At 40.6% G+C, this 15,392-nt stretch overlaps 2 protein-coding genes across 2 annotated transcripts in view; both read left to right on the forward strand.

Moving 5' to 3' along the window:
• Positions 1 to 1,336: 1,336 nt before the first annotated feature.
• Positions 1,337 to 15,392, forward strand: part of LOC141365217 (uncharacterized) — a 61,275-nt gene continuing 47,219 nt past the window's right edge. Inside the window, exons 1-7 of the mRNA XM_073869186.1 lie at positions 1,337 to 1,360; positions 5,534 to 5,724; positions 5,836 to 5,980; positions 6,498 to 6,629; positions 9,898 to 10,247; positions 12,101 to 12,167; positions 14,163 to 14,376. Coding sequence (XP_073725287.1) covers positions 1,337 to 1,360; positions 5,534 to 5,724; positions 5,836 to 5,980; positions 6,498 to 6,629; positions 9,898 to 10,247; positions 12,101 to 12,167; positions 14,163 to 14,376 — 1,123 coding nt within the window. The remainder of the gene's footprint in view (positions 1,361 to 5,533; positions 5,725 to 5,835; positions 5,981 to 6,497; positions 6,630 to 9,897; positions 10,248 to 12,100; positions 12,168 to 14,162; positions 14,377 to 15,392) is intronic.
• Positions 10,693 to 14,507, forward strand: LOC141365409 (uncharacterized). Its single transcript, XM_073870012.1, has 4 exons — positions 10,693 to 10,839; positions 12,101 to 12,208; positions 12,301 to 13,095; positions 13,203 to 14,507. The coding sequence occupies exons 3-4, from the start codon at positions 12,859 to 12,861 to the stop codon at positions 13,833 to 13,835; spliced, it is 870 nt and encodes a 289-aa protein (XP_073726113.1). The 5' UTR covers positions 10,693 to 10,839; positions 12,101 to 12,208; positions 12,301 to 12,858; the 3' UTR covers positions 13,836 to 14,507.

A 15,392-nucleotide genomic window follows, 5' to 3' on the forward strand; every position in this document is an offset into this window, starting at 1 on the left:
AAATAACCAATACATAAAGTGACATTCTAATGCAAGCAACAAATCTAACCCTAAACCGAAGTGACAATTGTTTAAAAATAGGAAAAAGCAGTTTAGTAACCAATACTTGATAATGTCACGAAAACAGGAATTCGTTATACGATCACGAAAAAACTTGGAAATTTGTGATAATATCACAAAACTTGTGAGACTGGGTAGCAGCCTGATTGTGGAATGAATAAATGAAGGGGTTGGGGTAGGTGGCGGTTTTGAAGTTTGTCTTGTTATTTTATTCTGTAAATAAGCAAATTAGAGGATTAGTCCATTTTCTTTAAAAAATCCAGATTATTTACTCACCACCATGTCATCCAAAATGTTGATGTCTTTCTTTGTTTAGTTGAGAAGAAATTATGTTTTTAATGGAAAACATTTCAGGATTTTTCTCATTTTAATGGACACCAACTTGTAACACTTAACTCAACACTTAACAGTTTCAAAAGACTCTAAACGATTCCAAACGAGGCATAAGGGTCTTATCTAGCGAAACGATTGACATTTTCTACACGAAAAATAAAAAATGTGCATTTTTAAACCACAACTTCTCGTCTATCTCTGGTCCTGTGATGCACCAGCGCGACCTCACGCAATACTTCATCACGTCAGGAGGTCACGGATGACGTATCGAAACTCCGCCCCAGTGTTTACAAGTGTGGAGAAAGAGGACCGTTCTGACATTGTTGTATGTGGAATGATACTAATTAATGTCTTTGTGTCAGTTTATTGTTTAAAATGGTCTGCAAATGTGCGTTTCATATATGTAACACGTGACCTTTCCATGTCATTACGCAATTACGTGAGGTCGTGCTGGCTCGTCACACAGCCAGAGGAAGAAGAGAAGTTATGGTTTAAAAGTGCATATTTTTTAATTGTCTTGTTAAAAACGACAATTGTTTCGCTAGATAACACCCTTGTGCCTCGTTTGAGATCGTTTAGAGTCCTTTGAAGCTGCATTAAACTGTTAAGTGTTGGGGTCCATTAAAGTCCACTAAAATGAGAAAAATCTTGGAGTGTTTTCCTCAAAAAACATAATTTCTTCTCGACTGAACAAAAAAAGACATCAATATTTTGGATGACATGGTGGTGAGTAAATTATTTGTGTTTTTTTTTTTTTTAAGAAAATTGACTAATCCTTTAATAATAAAAAAAAATTTGTGCCATTTGGATTTCATCTGTGGAGAGTGGATGCACTTTTTTTGGCTTTAAAGTCAGAAGTTGTTCCATGGTCCCTGCGTTATAAAGCTTGAAAGAGCAAGTGCATATTTTTATAACTAATTGTGTTCTTCTGAAAAAGAAAATCATGTACATCGAGGATGGCTTGAGGGTGAGTAAATCATAGGGAAGTTTTAAGAAACTATAAAGAAATGAGAAATAACTCAGAATTCTTCAGTGAGATTTTAACTTAATGTGCCAAGTCACTAGATCTGCCAAGAAATGCAATTATTTATCAACTTTTGGTCTTATTAGAGGTAGTTTCTCCACAAAATATTTGGGCACTTAAAATGTAGCAATGTCATTAGATAAGAAAAAATATCAAATCAACAGGCCTACTGTACTGTAAAGAAGGAAAGCACATATTCTACGCAACATATAAAAAGAAGAGTTTTAAGTTTACATACAAAAGCTAAGATACTTGTCCAACTAAGTGCAAAATGTTTCATAGTTCATGTAACAATTCACTCATGGTTAATCTTTTCAGGCAGCTGTATGAAGACTAACTGACCTTGAAACGGTTTGAAAAAGACTGAAGATTTAGCATAATTTGTTTGCCAACTGATTAGATATTTGAATTTAATGCATCCTTAAGCGTGGCTTACAGTAAGTGTTTAAATATTTTTGGAGCCAACGTATAGGATTGAATAACTACATTATAGCCCAATTTGTTTTAGAGTAATTTAAAATATTGCATCATAAGTTTATTAGTAGGATTTATGCTATTTTTATCCACCATGGTAAAGGCATTTATTCTGATTTAAATATATACACACACTTTTAGCAAATACTGATTTTATGTACATTAATAATGTATTTATTTTGGAATCCATTCAAATCATACATAAAAAAATTGTCTGATACATAAATGAATTTGCTTTGGGTGGTTGACCAGCCTAGCAGACCAGCCCAATACAGTCCCTGGAATCAGGTTTTCCGGTGTGTAGATATTACTGTAGACGTATCGTTCAGAATCAGCCTTACAAGAGATTGAGCTGTATGACATCAGCGGAGTGGGCAGCAAATACTGGAAGTTATAAAAAACATGTGGACAGTAACTGCAGGAGAGAACTCACTCCCTCGGGCTGGGAGAGAGGTGGTGGAATTCACAGAAAGAATGTGTGTGGTTTTATGGATGAAATAGCGAGCGAGGTAAAGAAAAAGGCAAAACCATAGAAAGAGAGTGTGTTTGTGTGTTTGTGTTCTGAGTGGGCTTTTCTTCTGCTGTGAACCTCCTCATTGTTATGCAACTCACAGAGCGAGAGACTCACCCTGGACAGGACAGCAAAGTGTTTCGGAGAAGACTCTCTCTCTCTCTCTCACTCTCTCACACACACTCTCTCTCACTCTCTCTCTCTCCCTTAGACTCACATGCATACACTAATGCACACACCTGGGTCTCAAGGCTGTCTCTTTTCAGAGCTCACTTGTAAAATGTGCACACATACACATTTTGCCTCTAAGTTTAAAGGAATAGTTCGTCGTAAATGAAAATTGAAATGTAATGAAAAGATTAATGGAATTTTTTATTTACTTGTCTTCATGCTGTTTCAAACTGACTGTATGACTGACTGACTTTCTTCAGTGGAACACAAATGAGGTGTCCTGTCCTCTCTTTTCAATAAAATAAAAGTGGTCCCATTTACTACAAAGCCCAAGCTTCAAAACCGACTAAAACGCACCCTCAATGTAAAATGAATATAGTACACAAGTTAAATAGCTTTATGAAGATCAGAATTAAACTGTTAAAAATGTATTTAATCATGCCCTTTACTTTCGACCTCAAATGTTATTTACATGCATTGAAATACACTCTAAATTCTGCTGGGTTGTTTTTAAAATTCATATTTCATTGCTTAAAAAAACTTTATTTTGTGTATTTGGTATAATACAGTGTGTTTGTGTGGTTTAAAAACACATTATTTTTCACAATTTTTGTAGCTCCAGATTTCCGTGTCTTCCTAAAACGCACTGATTTTGTACAAAACTCATAAATTTGAAAGGTGATGTGTGCCTGATTGGCCAGCTAATCTGTACGATGTGTTGGCTGAATACCTCTGATGTCAGCTGGAAATGTGACGCACCTTACCATGTTTGAAAGATTCAGTCACAATGCAATGCTAATAGGGGTTAACTTACAGGCTGTAAGTCCAAGCGGGAGGAATTATGATAATGTTGGTCTTTACTACATCGCCAATCCCACCCCCCCCCCCCACCCCCCCCCCCCCCCCCCCCCCCCCCCCCCCCCCCCCCCCCCCGCCCCCCCCCCCCCCCCCCCCCCCCCCCCCCCCCCCCCCCCCCCCCCCCCCCCCCCCCCCCCCCCCCCACCCCCCCCCCCCCCCACCCCCCCCCCCCCCCACCCACCCCCCCCCCCCCCCCCCCCCCCCCCCCGCCCCCCCCCCCCCCACCCCCCGCCCCCCCCCCCCCCCCCCCCCCACCACCCCCACCCCCCCCCACCCCCCCCCCCCCCACCCCCCCCCCCCCCGCCCCCCCCCCCCCCCCCCCCCCCCCCCCCCCCCCCCCCCCCCCCCCCCCCCCCCCCCCCCCCCCACCCCCCCCCCCCCCCACCCCCCCCCCCCCCCCCCCCCCCCCCCCCCCCCCCCCCCCCCCCCCCCCCCCCCCCCCCCCCCCCCCCCCACCCCCCCCCCCCCCCCCCCCCCCCCCCCCCCCCCCCCCCCCCCCCCCCCCCCCCCCACCCACAAAAAGCTCAAAAGAACAACTGCCTATCGTTGTCTGGACTCTTTTTTGTGTTTTTGTAATCATTAGAAACACAACAAGGGACACGTGTGATAAACCTATCAATGTTTGTTTACAGCCGCCGCCATTACCTCACGTGTTGTTGATCATGAAAGCAGTGAATGTGTGCACATGCGAGTGATCCTGTGTTTAATAAACTTGCTGTGCGGAGATATGCGCTTAGACGCAACTAAATAAGGATTGTATTGTTTGCAATCGCGTATTTTATAAGAATACCAAAAAGCGTGTTGAGGTTCCTGACTCGTGTGTTTGTGTATGTGCGTTCCCATCGCGTCAACTGTTTGACGGAAGACAAAGAAAACACTCGCGTCTGGAGATACTGACACACATACGCAAGTAAATAAGGATTTAGATGTCATGTTTGGTGCAATCGGATGGAACAACAAGGAATGGAGAGAATGGATTGTGGATTGACTGTCCATTGACTGCAGAAGGCACGAGTCATGCATATGGATGTTTCTGCTCGTTCACTTCAATGTCTGATCTTATTACAGATAATAAGGTAACTGGAGAAATACGGTACTTCTTCTCCTTTTCATACAGTTTACACCGAAAGACAATATCTGTTTTCAATCTCACTTACATCATTTAAAAGGAGACATTCCAAGCATTATGTAGACATTTATCTTTTGTTTCTACGACAAGTATTCGTTAAGTTACAGTTTATTTTTCTGACAAGTTTCTGAAAGGACTTCACTGAGGGAGAGAGAACAAAACGCACATCATGTTTATTTTCTTAATTTTGTGAAAAGCACAACATTCTGTTTTTATTGGGAGTGGACAGAAAAAAACTAGACACTTTAACGTTTTAAATGATGTATAAATCATATCTGTATGTCAAAAATCAGCAGAGTAATTTAAGTCTCTTTGCGGAGTGATTGAAAAATAAATGTCGACCCCAGAGTGTTAAGAGAAAATGCTTCCCTGCCAATGACGAGTTTTTCCGGCAATCCATGTTTCCACTATTATCCACCAGATGGTGCTCTTACCCAACTTATAAAACCCAGAAGCAACCACTTTCACCAAACAGTTCAAACTCAATGTGTGTTTTGATCCTCGCTCTGAATCAGATCTCTATTAAAAGTCCATCACAAAAACACAATTATCTTAGCTTTTTGCTCAAAATTTTGTATTTTTTGAAGAAACCTACCCATATATGAGAGATGATAAAAAGAGAACAAATAAAGGTAGGATAAAACTTTTTTTAAGCAGAGGGTCATTAAGAACATTTTCTGGAAGACATTAAACTTTTGTGAAAAAATTATAAAAAATGCTGGCGCTGGCAACTTTTTTTTAAAAAACACTGGCGGGGAAAGAGTTAATGACAAGTTAACTTGTCAATGATGGGGGAGAGAGTTAATATGTAATTCTTTCTAATTAACAATTTTATGTAGAACTTTTCTTAGCATGTTTTATAATTAACATGAACTCGTATGAAGATTTGAGATATGCATGTTGGTTGAAACTAACATTACTATCAGTTTGTGTATACTATCTTTTGTTTAATGGACATATTCCCCCTTACCAGAGCTCTCTGGAGCTGCTCTTGCATCCAGCCACCAGTCACTCACTTTGGAGCTGGCAACATGAGCGTGTCCTGCAAGCTTTGATGTGTCAGCAGAAGCACACTCTTGCTCTACGCTACTTGCATGTGATGAAGCCTCCACTGTGCACTACCAGCCAAGCCAAGCTTTCCCTTTCAGTCCTGCTCCATAACAGGTAGAAATGCACCCTATCAATTGTATAGAGTGCCATGTTTTAATGTGTAAAGTGCTTTAGAAAAAGCTGATTTATAGTCTCTTACTTTGGTGGGGTTTTTTTGGTGCACAGGTGTATTGTGGAGGCATGGGCGTTGTTAAGGCAGCACTGTAATAAGTTAAACATGGAAGAGCTGATGAAGTTTCTCTTTGATACATGCCAGGAGCTAGGTCTGATGAAAGAGCTACTGAATCTGCTACTTGGCATGGAAGAACAGGTGGGTTTAAAACACTTTGAGACAGTATAAGTGTCCATATTTTGTCAAAAATCTTGATTGTTTATAGACCCCTTCAAGGTTTGTAAACACTGAATGACTATCGGGTGCGCGCGCAGCATGGGGTCAAACTGTTCATACCATCCAGGCTTTATAATTTAATCTAACAGGGCTGAAAAATTATGACTTACCTCAAATGAAGTGAGCACTACAAACACAAGCCTCTTTGATAGTTGCATTGTTCCAGTCTGCACGTTAATTGCTTGCAGCCGCAAATGTTGTATTTTTTTGTTTTTGAGATTCTGTATGAATCACGAAAACATAACGGAAGACCTGGTGCGATTTTCACAGCCCACAACGTAAGTAGGCATTTTTGACGATACCGAATAATACGCAACTCAATCTGCTGTAATGGCTTTTCTGACCCTGACATGCGCAGTGGAAACCGCCTGTGACGTGAACCGTGAAGGGGTCTATTAACCATATCATCTTTTGAGCGTCTTTAATTTTACTTTGGCAGGAGTGTTTGGAACGATTCCTTCAAAACTCAGGAGGTTTCCAAAATCGAGAGCTGCTTATGGTCCACTACCTCCAGCAGGCCAATTATGTTCCTGCTCTTCAACTCAACCAGACCCTCAAAGTGAACCTTGCAGTATGTTTGGATCCACATTATAGTTTTAATTTACAGATTGAGGCGAAAAATGAGCCGTTCACAAATTTTATTTATTTTTTTATTATTTTTTTTTTATTTTACCTTTATTTTACCAGGTAGGCACGTTGAGAACAATTTCTCATTTAAAACGGCGACCTGGCCAAGATAAAGTGCCGAGTGCAAACAACAAATGGTTACACATAAATAACAAGACAAATTTACAAAAAGACAATACAATGTACAAACATTCGTAAAAACTACACATCATTGCATAAGCCCCAGATGATAAGTAAATGGCTACCACCAATAAGTAATCAGAGTTAAAATGACAAGCAGTAACATACAAACAACATGATAAAAGCCAATACTGAGGTAGCGTAGTACAGCAAAATATAAAGTGACAGTTATTAATCGTTTGAAAGTAATCAGAGGGACCAAAGATTCAAGCTTCAAAGATTTTTGTAACTCATTCCAGTCATTAACTGCAGAAAACTGGAAGGAGAGACGACCGAAAGAAGTACGAGCTTTTGTGGCAGCCAAAGAGATAAACCTTCTTGAACGAAGATTTATAGAAGGAGTGGCTATAGTAATTAAAGACCTTAAATAAAGTGGAGTTTTACCTAGAAGAGTTTTATAGATAAAACAATACCAGTGTATTTGTCGTCGAATATGAAGCGAGGGCCATCCAACTAATGCGTAAAGATTGCAGTGATGAGTGCTATATGGGGCATTAGTAACAAAACGGATAGCACAGTGATACAGTACATCCAATTTCCTGAGAGAAATGTTTGAGGCAGATCTGTAAATCACGTCACCGTAATCTAATATAGGAAGGATGCTTAGCAGAGATGGTAAAGGAGGCCTTGTTACGAAAAAGAAAGCCAATCCTAGATTTTATTTTAGATTGAAGATGATTAAAAAGGTTTGGAAAGAAAGTGAAGAGTCTAGCCAGATCCCTAGATACTAATAATTACTAACCCATTCTAAAACAGACCCATCAAGGGTAGTGATGTTTATTGGACAGATAGGTGATGAAAGCGATCGTTTGAAGATCATACATTTAGTTTTACTAGAATTTAAAAGCAATTGAAGGCCACAAAAAGAATGCTGAATACTATTAAAGCTCGCTTGAAGATTTTGTAATGTAGTGCTTAGAGAAGGGCCAGACGTATAAAGAATAGTGTCATCTGCGTATAGGTGTATCATAGAGTTACCTGCGGCAAGGGCAACGTCATTAATATATATAGAGAAAAAGGGTCGGCCCGAGGATTGAACCCTGCGGAACCCCCATAGAAACAGCCAGAAGACTAGATAACAGGCCCTCAGATTTAACACACTGGAAACGTTCCGAAAAGTAATTTGTAAACCATGCAAGACAATTATCGGAGAAACCCAAACTCTTCAGTCTACTAAGAAGAATGGTATGATTAACAGAATCAAAGGCCTTGGCCAGGTCAATAAAAACTGCTGCACAGTAATGTTTTTGATCAATGGCACATATAATATCATTTAGAACTTTAAGAGTGGCTGAAGTGCACCCATGGCCAGCTCGAAAGCCCGACTGCATATCAGAAAAACTACGATGAGATTCTAAATGAGTGATGATCTGTGTATTGACAAGGCGTTCAAAGACCTTTGAGAGACAAGGCAAAATGGAAATGGGCCTGTAACAATTTGGGTCGAGCGTGTCCCCTCCTTTAAATAAAGGAATCACTGCGGCAACTTTCCAGTCTTTTGGAATTTCAGACGAGTCAAGGGAGAGGTTAAAAATACTGGTGATAGGCGAAGCAATAATTGAAGCAGACAATTTTAGAAAAAAAGGATCCAAATTATATAATCCAGCTGATTTAAGGGGATCTAGATTTTGCAGTTCCCTCAAAACATCAGCTATCTGAATATGGGTAAAAGAAAAAGATAAAGAGGACGAGCATGGTAATGCAAGGGATGATGTACTAGTAGTTGAGAAAGGAGTTGCCAGATGGAAAGCAGACCCAGCCATAGCAAAATGCTTATTAAAATTTTCAACTATGGTGGGCTTGTCAGTAGTAACAAAATTTTGTGTTCTTAGAGCAGTGGGTAACTGTGCAGTGGAGTTCGTATTAACCATAGACTCTATTGTATCCCAAAACTTTTTAGAGTTAGTACCGCAAGAAACAAATTTCTGTCTATAATAGTTAGCCTTAGCATTCCTGACCGCTTGTGTGTACCGATTTCTGATTTCTTTAAAAAGCTGCAGCTTAAGTGAGTTTTTTGTAGAAATTGCTGCACGCCAAAGGGAGTTCTTTTTTTGGCTTAGAGCGGCTAACTCTGAAGTGAACCAAGGACTATATCTGCTCTTAGTTCTAAATTTTTTAAGAGGGGCATGTTTATTTAAAATATCAAGGAAGGAATTTTTTAAAAATAACCAGGCATCCTCCACAGATGGAATAAGATCAATATCCTTCCAAGATACTTGTGCTAAATCACGTAAAAAAGCTTGCTCATGGAAATGTTTTAAGGAACGTTTAATAGTGATAAGGGGAGGCCTTTTAACTACAGACCCATTCCGGACACAAGCTATAAGGCAGTGATCGCTAATATCCTGGCTGTAAACTGCAGATGTAAATTTAAAAGGTTACAGAAGTCTGTATAGGAAAGACTTTGCGTGATTGAAACAGCAGAATTGACTAATGGACCAGGGTTGTGCTCGAAATAACAAGCAGAGGCGAGTAAAATAAGTATTAAAGAACGACAAAAACTAGAAAGAACAGGGCGTTTCGTACGATGGGCAAAGTGAATAGGTAAAATAGGTAACTTTGCTGAATAAAAAACAATTAAAACCCTATGTGCAGATAATGGAATACTAAGATAAGTATGCTGAGCAGGTGGGCCAATCTGATGAGTTATGATAAAAGAAGTTTTATCTCTAGAGTGATTAATTAAATCAACTAGGGTCACAGAAGTGAAGGATGAAATAAAAAGATCATCTGAAGCATGCTGTGCTAAAAAAGGAGATCTAGAATGCAATAAAACAACAAAAACTAACTCAAATAACAAAAAAAAAAACAAAGGAAACGAGACATATTGATGAAAATACACAAAAATCAAAGTAAATAAATAAATCAGGGTTCGTTAAGTAGCAACACTGTACAAAATATGTACATATAACAATAGTGAGTAACGTAAATAAATTGTGAGCATCAAAGCTAGTATGAAGAAACACTGCTACAAATCAGTTCACAAACCGAGACCGAGTGCATGTAGAGTCCGATGAATTCGATGTATTAAGGTACACAGGTACACAATCCGGCGAAAAGGAGCCAGCGGCAACGCGACCACCAAAATGTGGAGTGTGGAATGTAGAAGCCGAACAGTGCCGCGCGCCAACAGCAGACGAAAACCCCCGGCAACACAACACCAGGAGGCACGCAAAGAGCAGCACCAAGGAGGACCTCAACGCCGGAATGGACCAAATGGCTCAACGGAGCTCCAAACATCAGCGCCAAGTCCAGAGGCGACGCGTCAGAGCACCAGTCCCAACCGGGCCCGTGACGCCACCAGCACCGCTTCCCAGGCAGCCAGGAGACAGCTCAACCCCAAATGGATCGCCAAGCGCCCCAACAATCCACACCAGGCCCCGTAGTAGAGGAAATGGCCAATGCAAACCGGACGCCCGGCAGGGATGCACCTCGACAAGCGGAGGTTAGCAACCCAGATTCACAAGTCGAATCCAATCCGGAACGAAGCCGTAGATGTTAAATATTGTAGCAGCTAGCACCAGGTGATATTATAGCAGTTAGCGTTGTAGCTGTATTGTACATTTTTTGATTCAGGCCGATCGGGATCCTAAGATGAAGGGGAAAGGTCAAACACTAGGAACCCTATTTTAAACCAATATGGAAAAGTTCTTCCACGAGTTCAAAGGAAACTAGCCATCGAGTAAGCAAAACCATACCAACACCCTGCTACGATCCACAGAGAAGTTAACAATATTAATCAGGCACACACGCAAGTCTTGTGATGTAGTGTTGAACATAGTGTTGATATTTGACTTATTGCACATTCTTTTCTCACCCCTAGTTAAAAGACCTCCACCTCTGTCAATTGTAGCTAAACGTTCAGCTTCTGAAAATGTCATGACTCGAGCAGCTTTTATCAATAATGTTCTTTCAAAAATTGAAGAAGTTTGGGTTGGCAAGAACCCTACTCCAGAGTCATCGCCTTCCAAAAGGTATTGTCTTTTTTCGTCTATGATTTACAAATATACATTTTTGCTACCTAGTTTTTATTTTGTAGTAAAGTGTTTACAAGGTTCCTATGTGTCCTTAAAATCCTTGAAAGTTTGTGAATCTGGGGGAAAAATTCAAGGCCCTGGGAAGTTTTTGAAAATATACATGCATAGATACAGGTCATTGAAAGTGCTTGAATCTATTTTATGCAAGTTGTTTCATATTCCCTGTGTAGTGTGGAGCCCGACCGATAAAGGATTTTGAAGGCCGATACAAATGTTTGTTGGTTTTAAAATCCGATATTCCGATATATCGTCCGATTTTTTTATTCCAGAAACGCACAGAAAAACATTAACAGATTTCCCTAACATTAGTAATTTGTAGTTATTTATGAGTTTTAACGAAAATAATATGGTAATGCATTTTAAAAAGAAACTCACCGTGAACTCACTTAACAGTTGTTGTCTCTGCCTAACTCTGGCTGGATCAGCAGGTTGCAGGATGTGTGACACATTATACACGAGTGTTGCCAACAGGGAGGTTGTAGAGTGCCCTCTGGTGGACAAACTATACAACGGCAACACTCATGACATGATTGAGATTGAAGGCTGTTTCGTCCGTTTTTTAAAAATATTCATTTATCGGCCATTATGAATGCCGATACCGATAGTTTGGAAAATGCCTAATATTTGCCTGCCGATATATTGGTCGGGCTCTAGTGTAGTGTAGGATAATATAATAAAAATTCTAGACTTTCTAAGCACACATGCAAACTGGTCACTTTAAATGTTCATATCTTATGTACGCAAATGTGGATTCATACCAAAAATGCTTTTTGCATAGTTGTATTTGACAAATGAAAACTTCTCTGGTTACATATGTAAATGTTGTTCCCTGAGAAGGCGTCTCCCTTGCCACACTTCCTGCGTCCCTGTAACGCCGTCTTTGGCAATATTTCAGATAGCGATATACTTCCTGGCTTGCCGCGTCACCCTGTCTATGTTGTTAAGTCTCACCATTGGTTGAATTTGATATACACCCCAAAGTGTCACCACAGTGACGCAGCGTGAGTTCCCTTTAAAGGGAACTGTTACAATGTATCTTTAAGGGTAACACAATGTAACCTTGCTCTCACTTGAAATGTGTCCCCACATTTACTCCTTGAATTTGATGGTATTGCACCTGGAAAGTCCTTGAAAGGTCCTTGAATTTGAAGTAAACTAAGGTGTGGTAACCCTGTGTTTTATTTTATTTTCTCTGTAGCCACAGAGAGTCAGAGATGCAAGTGCCAAGCCTGTATCCTCCCTCGCCAAATCTACCCGAGCCCTTTGTAGGAACACCTATTAACATGCTAACCAAAAGGATGTCCAGGTAGAAGACCTGTTTTTATATTAGCATTTTGCTACTCTTTTTGTAATTAAAATGTATATCCCAAAAGTAACTCGCCATTTGCTTGTCAACAGGCTTTTGGATTTGGTCGTGCAGCCATCTTCCCAAACTTCTCCAGAGAGTTCTAATTTGCCGCGAATGGTGTCATATGTTCTAAAATGTGACTAGCACATGTATCAGATAACACATACAGTAAATAACTATATTTGTTAGAATTGTTAAATAACTGTACAAGTATTAGAACTATACAATCTCCAATATAAGGAAATAATACTGAATAAATATGTACAAGATAAACTAACACAAATATAAACTGGGTACCATGACTATTAATTAGAACAGCTTCATTTACATTATGAATTATAACTGACAATATAACATAAAAGACGCTGTAATCTTGCTGCTAATTTAAAGACAACTAGAAAAAACGTACTATTCGGCACTGACGCACACAATAAAGCACAGAAACTATCCAAACAGCAGGAAATCTCTTCGCAACACAACTCTTGTCACACACTTATCTCTCCGTTTGATCAGAGCCGCTATACTCTTTGCTGCTGTTCCCTTTTCTCATAAGCGCTCAGGCTGCATTGGAGCGCTTATGCACCAGGGAGACGCATCCGTGAACATTCATGCAACCTTTCTTACACATGCAAACACACACACAGGCATTCCCGAAAAAAATGTCAGCCTCTACCCCACAGTCTATTCTGAGGACTAGCTTACGACCCACTCCTGTGGCCACCCCTTCGGCTTCTCCAGGCCGGTCCATCTCTCCCACACTTCGCCACAAAGAAAGACGCATTACTTTTATAGAGGATGCTGACTCTCCAGAGGCTCCCAAGGGATCTGTCCACTGGAACAACGGGGTAGGTCTGATTGTGCAGCGGCCCTTTAAAATATTTGTTTTTGTAGATAGACATTATGAAGATATTGAAAGAGAAATGTTTTAAGGTTGTATTTTGCTTCTTTACAGATTGCCTTTAACAGGGAGATCAATACACCTAAGAGGTCTTCCCCACCTCCCAAAGCAAACATTGAAGTCTGGAGCGAACATTCAGATTTAGAAGAGGAAGACAAAAATCTAAGGACACACTCAACCTTACTGGAAGAAGGAGATAATCTTGATGTACAATCTGAGAGTGGATCCTCTGTACAAGAGATCCCAGCAGAGTTGTCCAAACAAGTGCTACCAACTCTTGTGTCTCGGCCAAGTCTCGGGCAAGAAGCAAGTTTTGTCTCTAATCAGTCTGATTCCACTCTCGAGTTTCATGATGCTTTTTTACCTGAGGATTTTATGGAAACGCAGAAGAAACGTAGAGCAGTTGACAGCTTTGATCATGAGGTGACTGTGACTCTTCCTTCTTCAGATAAAGATTTGTCCCTAGTAGAAATCCATGAAAGGGAGGAGTTGCCCTCTATTGCATCGCCTGAGAAAGAGCTGGAAAACTTGCCTAGTGGATCAAGCATATCCAACACAGAGGAATCTCAGAGTCTTGAACTTGAATTGCCTGTAAATGTTGAGAATAATCTTGAGAAGGAAGTGACTAACCCCTCGTTCAGACAGCCAGCGACATTATCGCTGTGTGTCGCTTGTCTCTTTCAATGAGGCGTTTCTAAATCTGCTTGTGATAAACAAATGAGTACCATCCACGCCAATAACTGACGAGAGAAGGATGACGTGAACTCCACTGCTTTGTTCTTATTGGTAGTCGCTCCCGAAAGTCGCTCGACATTTGCATAAAGTTAAACTTTTCTTAACTTTCTCGCGTCGCTGGACACGCCCATACGGTCGCCAACGGTCACTGTCGCTCGTGTCGCCGGAAGTCGCCAGGTTTCCATTGAAATGAATGAGATCGCGTCGCTCTGCTACTGCTTGTCGTTGGCTGTCTGAACGAGGGGTGAGGAGCATTCACAGATTGACATTCACATTCAGGAATATGCAGCTCCTAGCACATCTGAAGAACCAGTAGGCAAAGAGGAAGAACCAGTGGAACAAGAACCAGATATTGAGCCATCTGTTGAATCTGAACTTCCGGTGAAAGAGTTGGTGGGCCATGAACCTGTTGCTGATGCCGCTGTTTATACACACATTATTGATGAACCTAAGAACCGTGAGGAATGTGAGGAGGAATCTATGGAAACGTCAGGTAAGAGACGTTCAAGAACCCATTTCTATTAAAGTTGCATTGTGTAAAGTTTAGAAGGATCTCTTGACAGAAATGCAATATAAAATACATAACTATATTATCAGTGGTGTATAAAGATCTTGCAAAATTAACTGTATTGTTTTTATCTTCATGTACCACGGATCCTCTCACATGGAAGTCACTTTCATGTTTCTATAGAAGCCTTAAATGCTTTACAGAGCTTGTTTCATCACTACGTTGTCTCAGAAGATGAGATCTTTGTCCTGTGTCGATTACCGTAGCTTATCTATGCATTTTTAAAAGGGAGAGGGAGAGCTGTGTGGCCTAAGCCGTAGGTTGCAATTCGCAGTCTCATAACTAGATGCTGCTAAACATCTACACAGTGCACCTTTAATACACTGCTTTTTATAGTGAAACCAACCGTTGCCGAAATGTTGTTTAGTAATGTATAGCAGTGTTCCCGCTATATACATTCTACCGTGGCGCCACACCTAAAACATCCCCGCCACGCCTGCGGTTGTGGATAGAAGGGATACAGCAAACGAAATCTCGCTGGATGAGCACTATTTTATCCTAATCCTTCACCCAAACCCAACTCTAAACACAAAATTTCACAGGATTGTAGGATGTATTTTTATCTCATTTAGCCAGAGCCACTGTTTTCATCCTAATAATCCTACCTCAAAATCTAATCCTAAACTTTTCGGCATTTTCTGTATCCCTTCTAGACAAATCCCACGGCGGCAGCTCGCAAAATAAATAAAGCTACCGAAATGTCCGCCCTGCCAGACTGGCTGTCTTAAAGAAATTAATTCTATTCTGGATTCGTGTTGTTCACTCATAAATAAATCTCCTAAAATATCATAATTTCCCCCATGGGTTTAGTTTCATGCACAAATAGATTTAAATCAACAGATGATTAGGCTACGTCTCTGTTTTGAGAAATAATAATAAAATAAATAAGCCTACACAAAATATGTTACACACTGATAATTATCAGATTGACAAACCGGATA

Source organism: Misgurnus anguillicaudatus, chromosome 7 (genome assembly GCF_027580225.2).
Source record: "Misgurnus anguillicaudatus chromosome 7, ASM2758022v2, whole genome shotgun sequence".
Taxonomy (NCBI): Eukaryota; Metazoa; Chordata; class Actinopteri; order Cypriniformes; family Cobitidae; genus Misgurnus; species Misgurnus anguillicaudatus.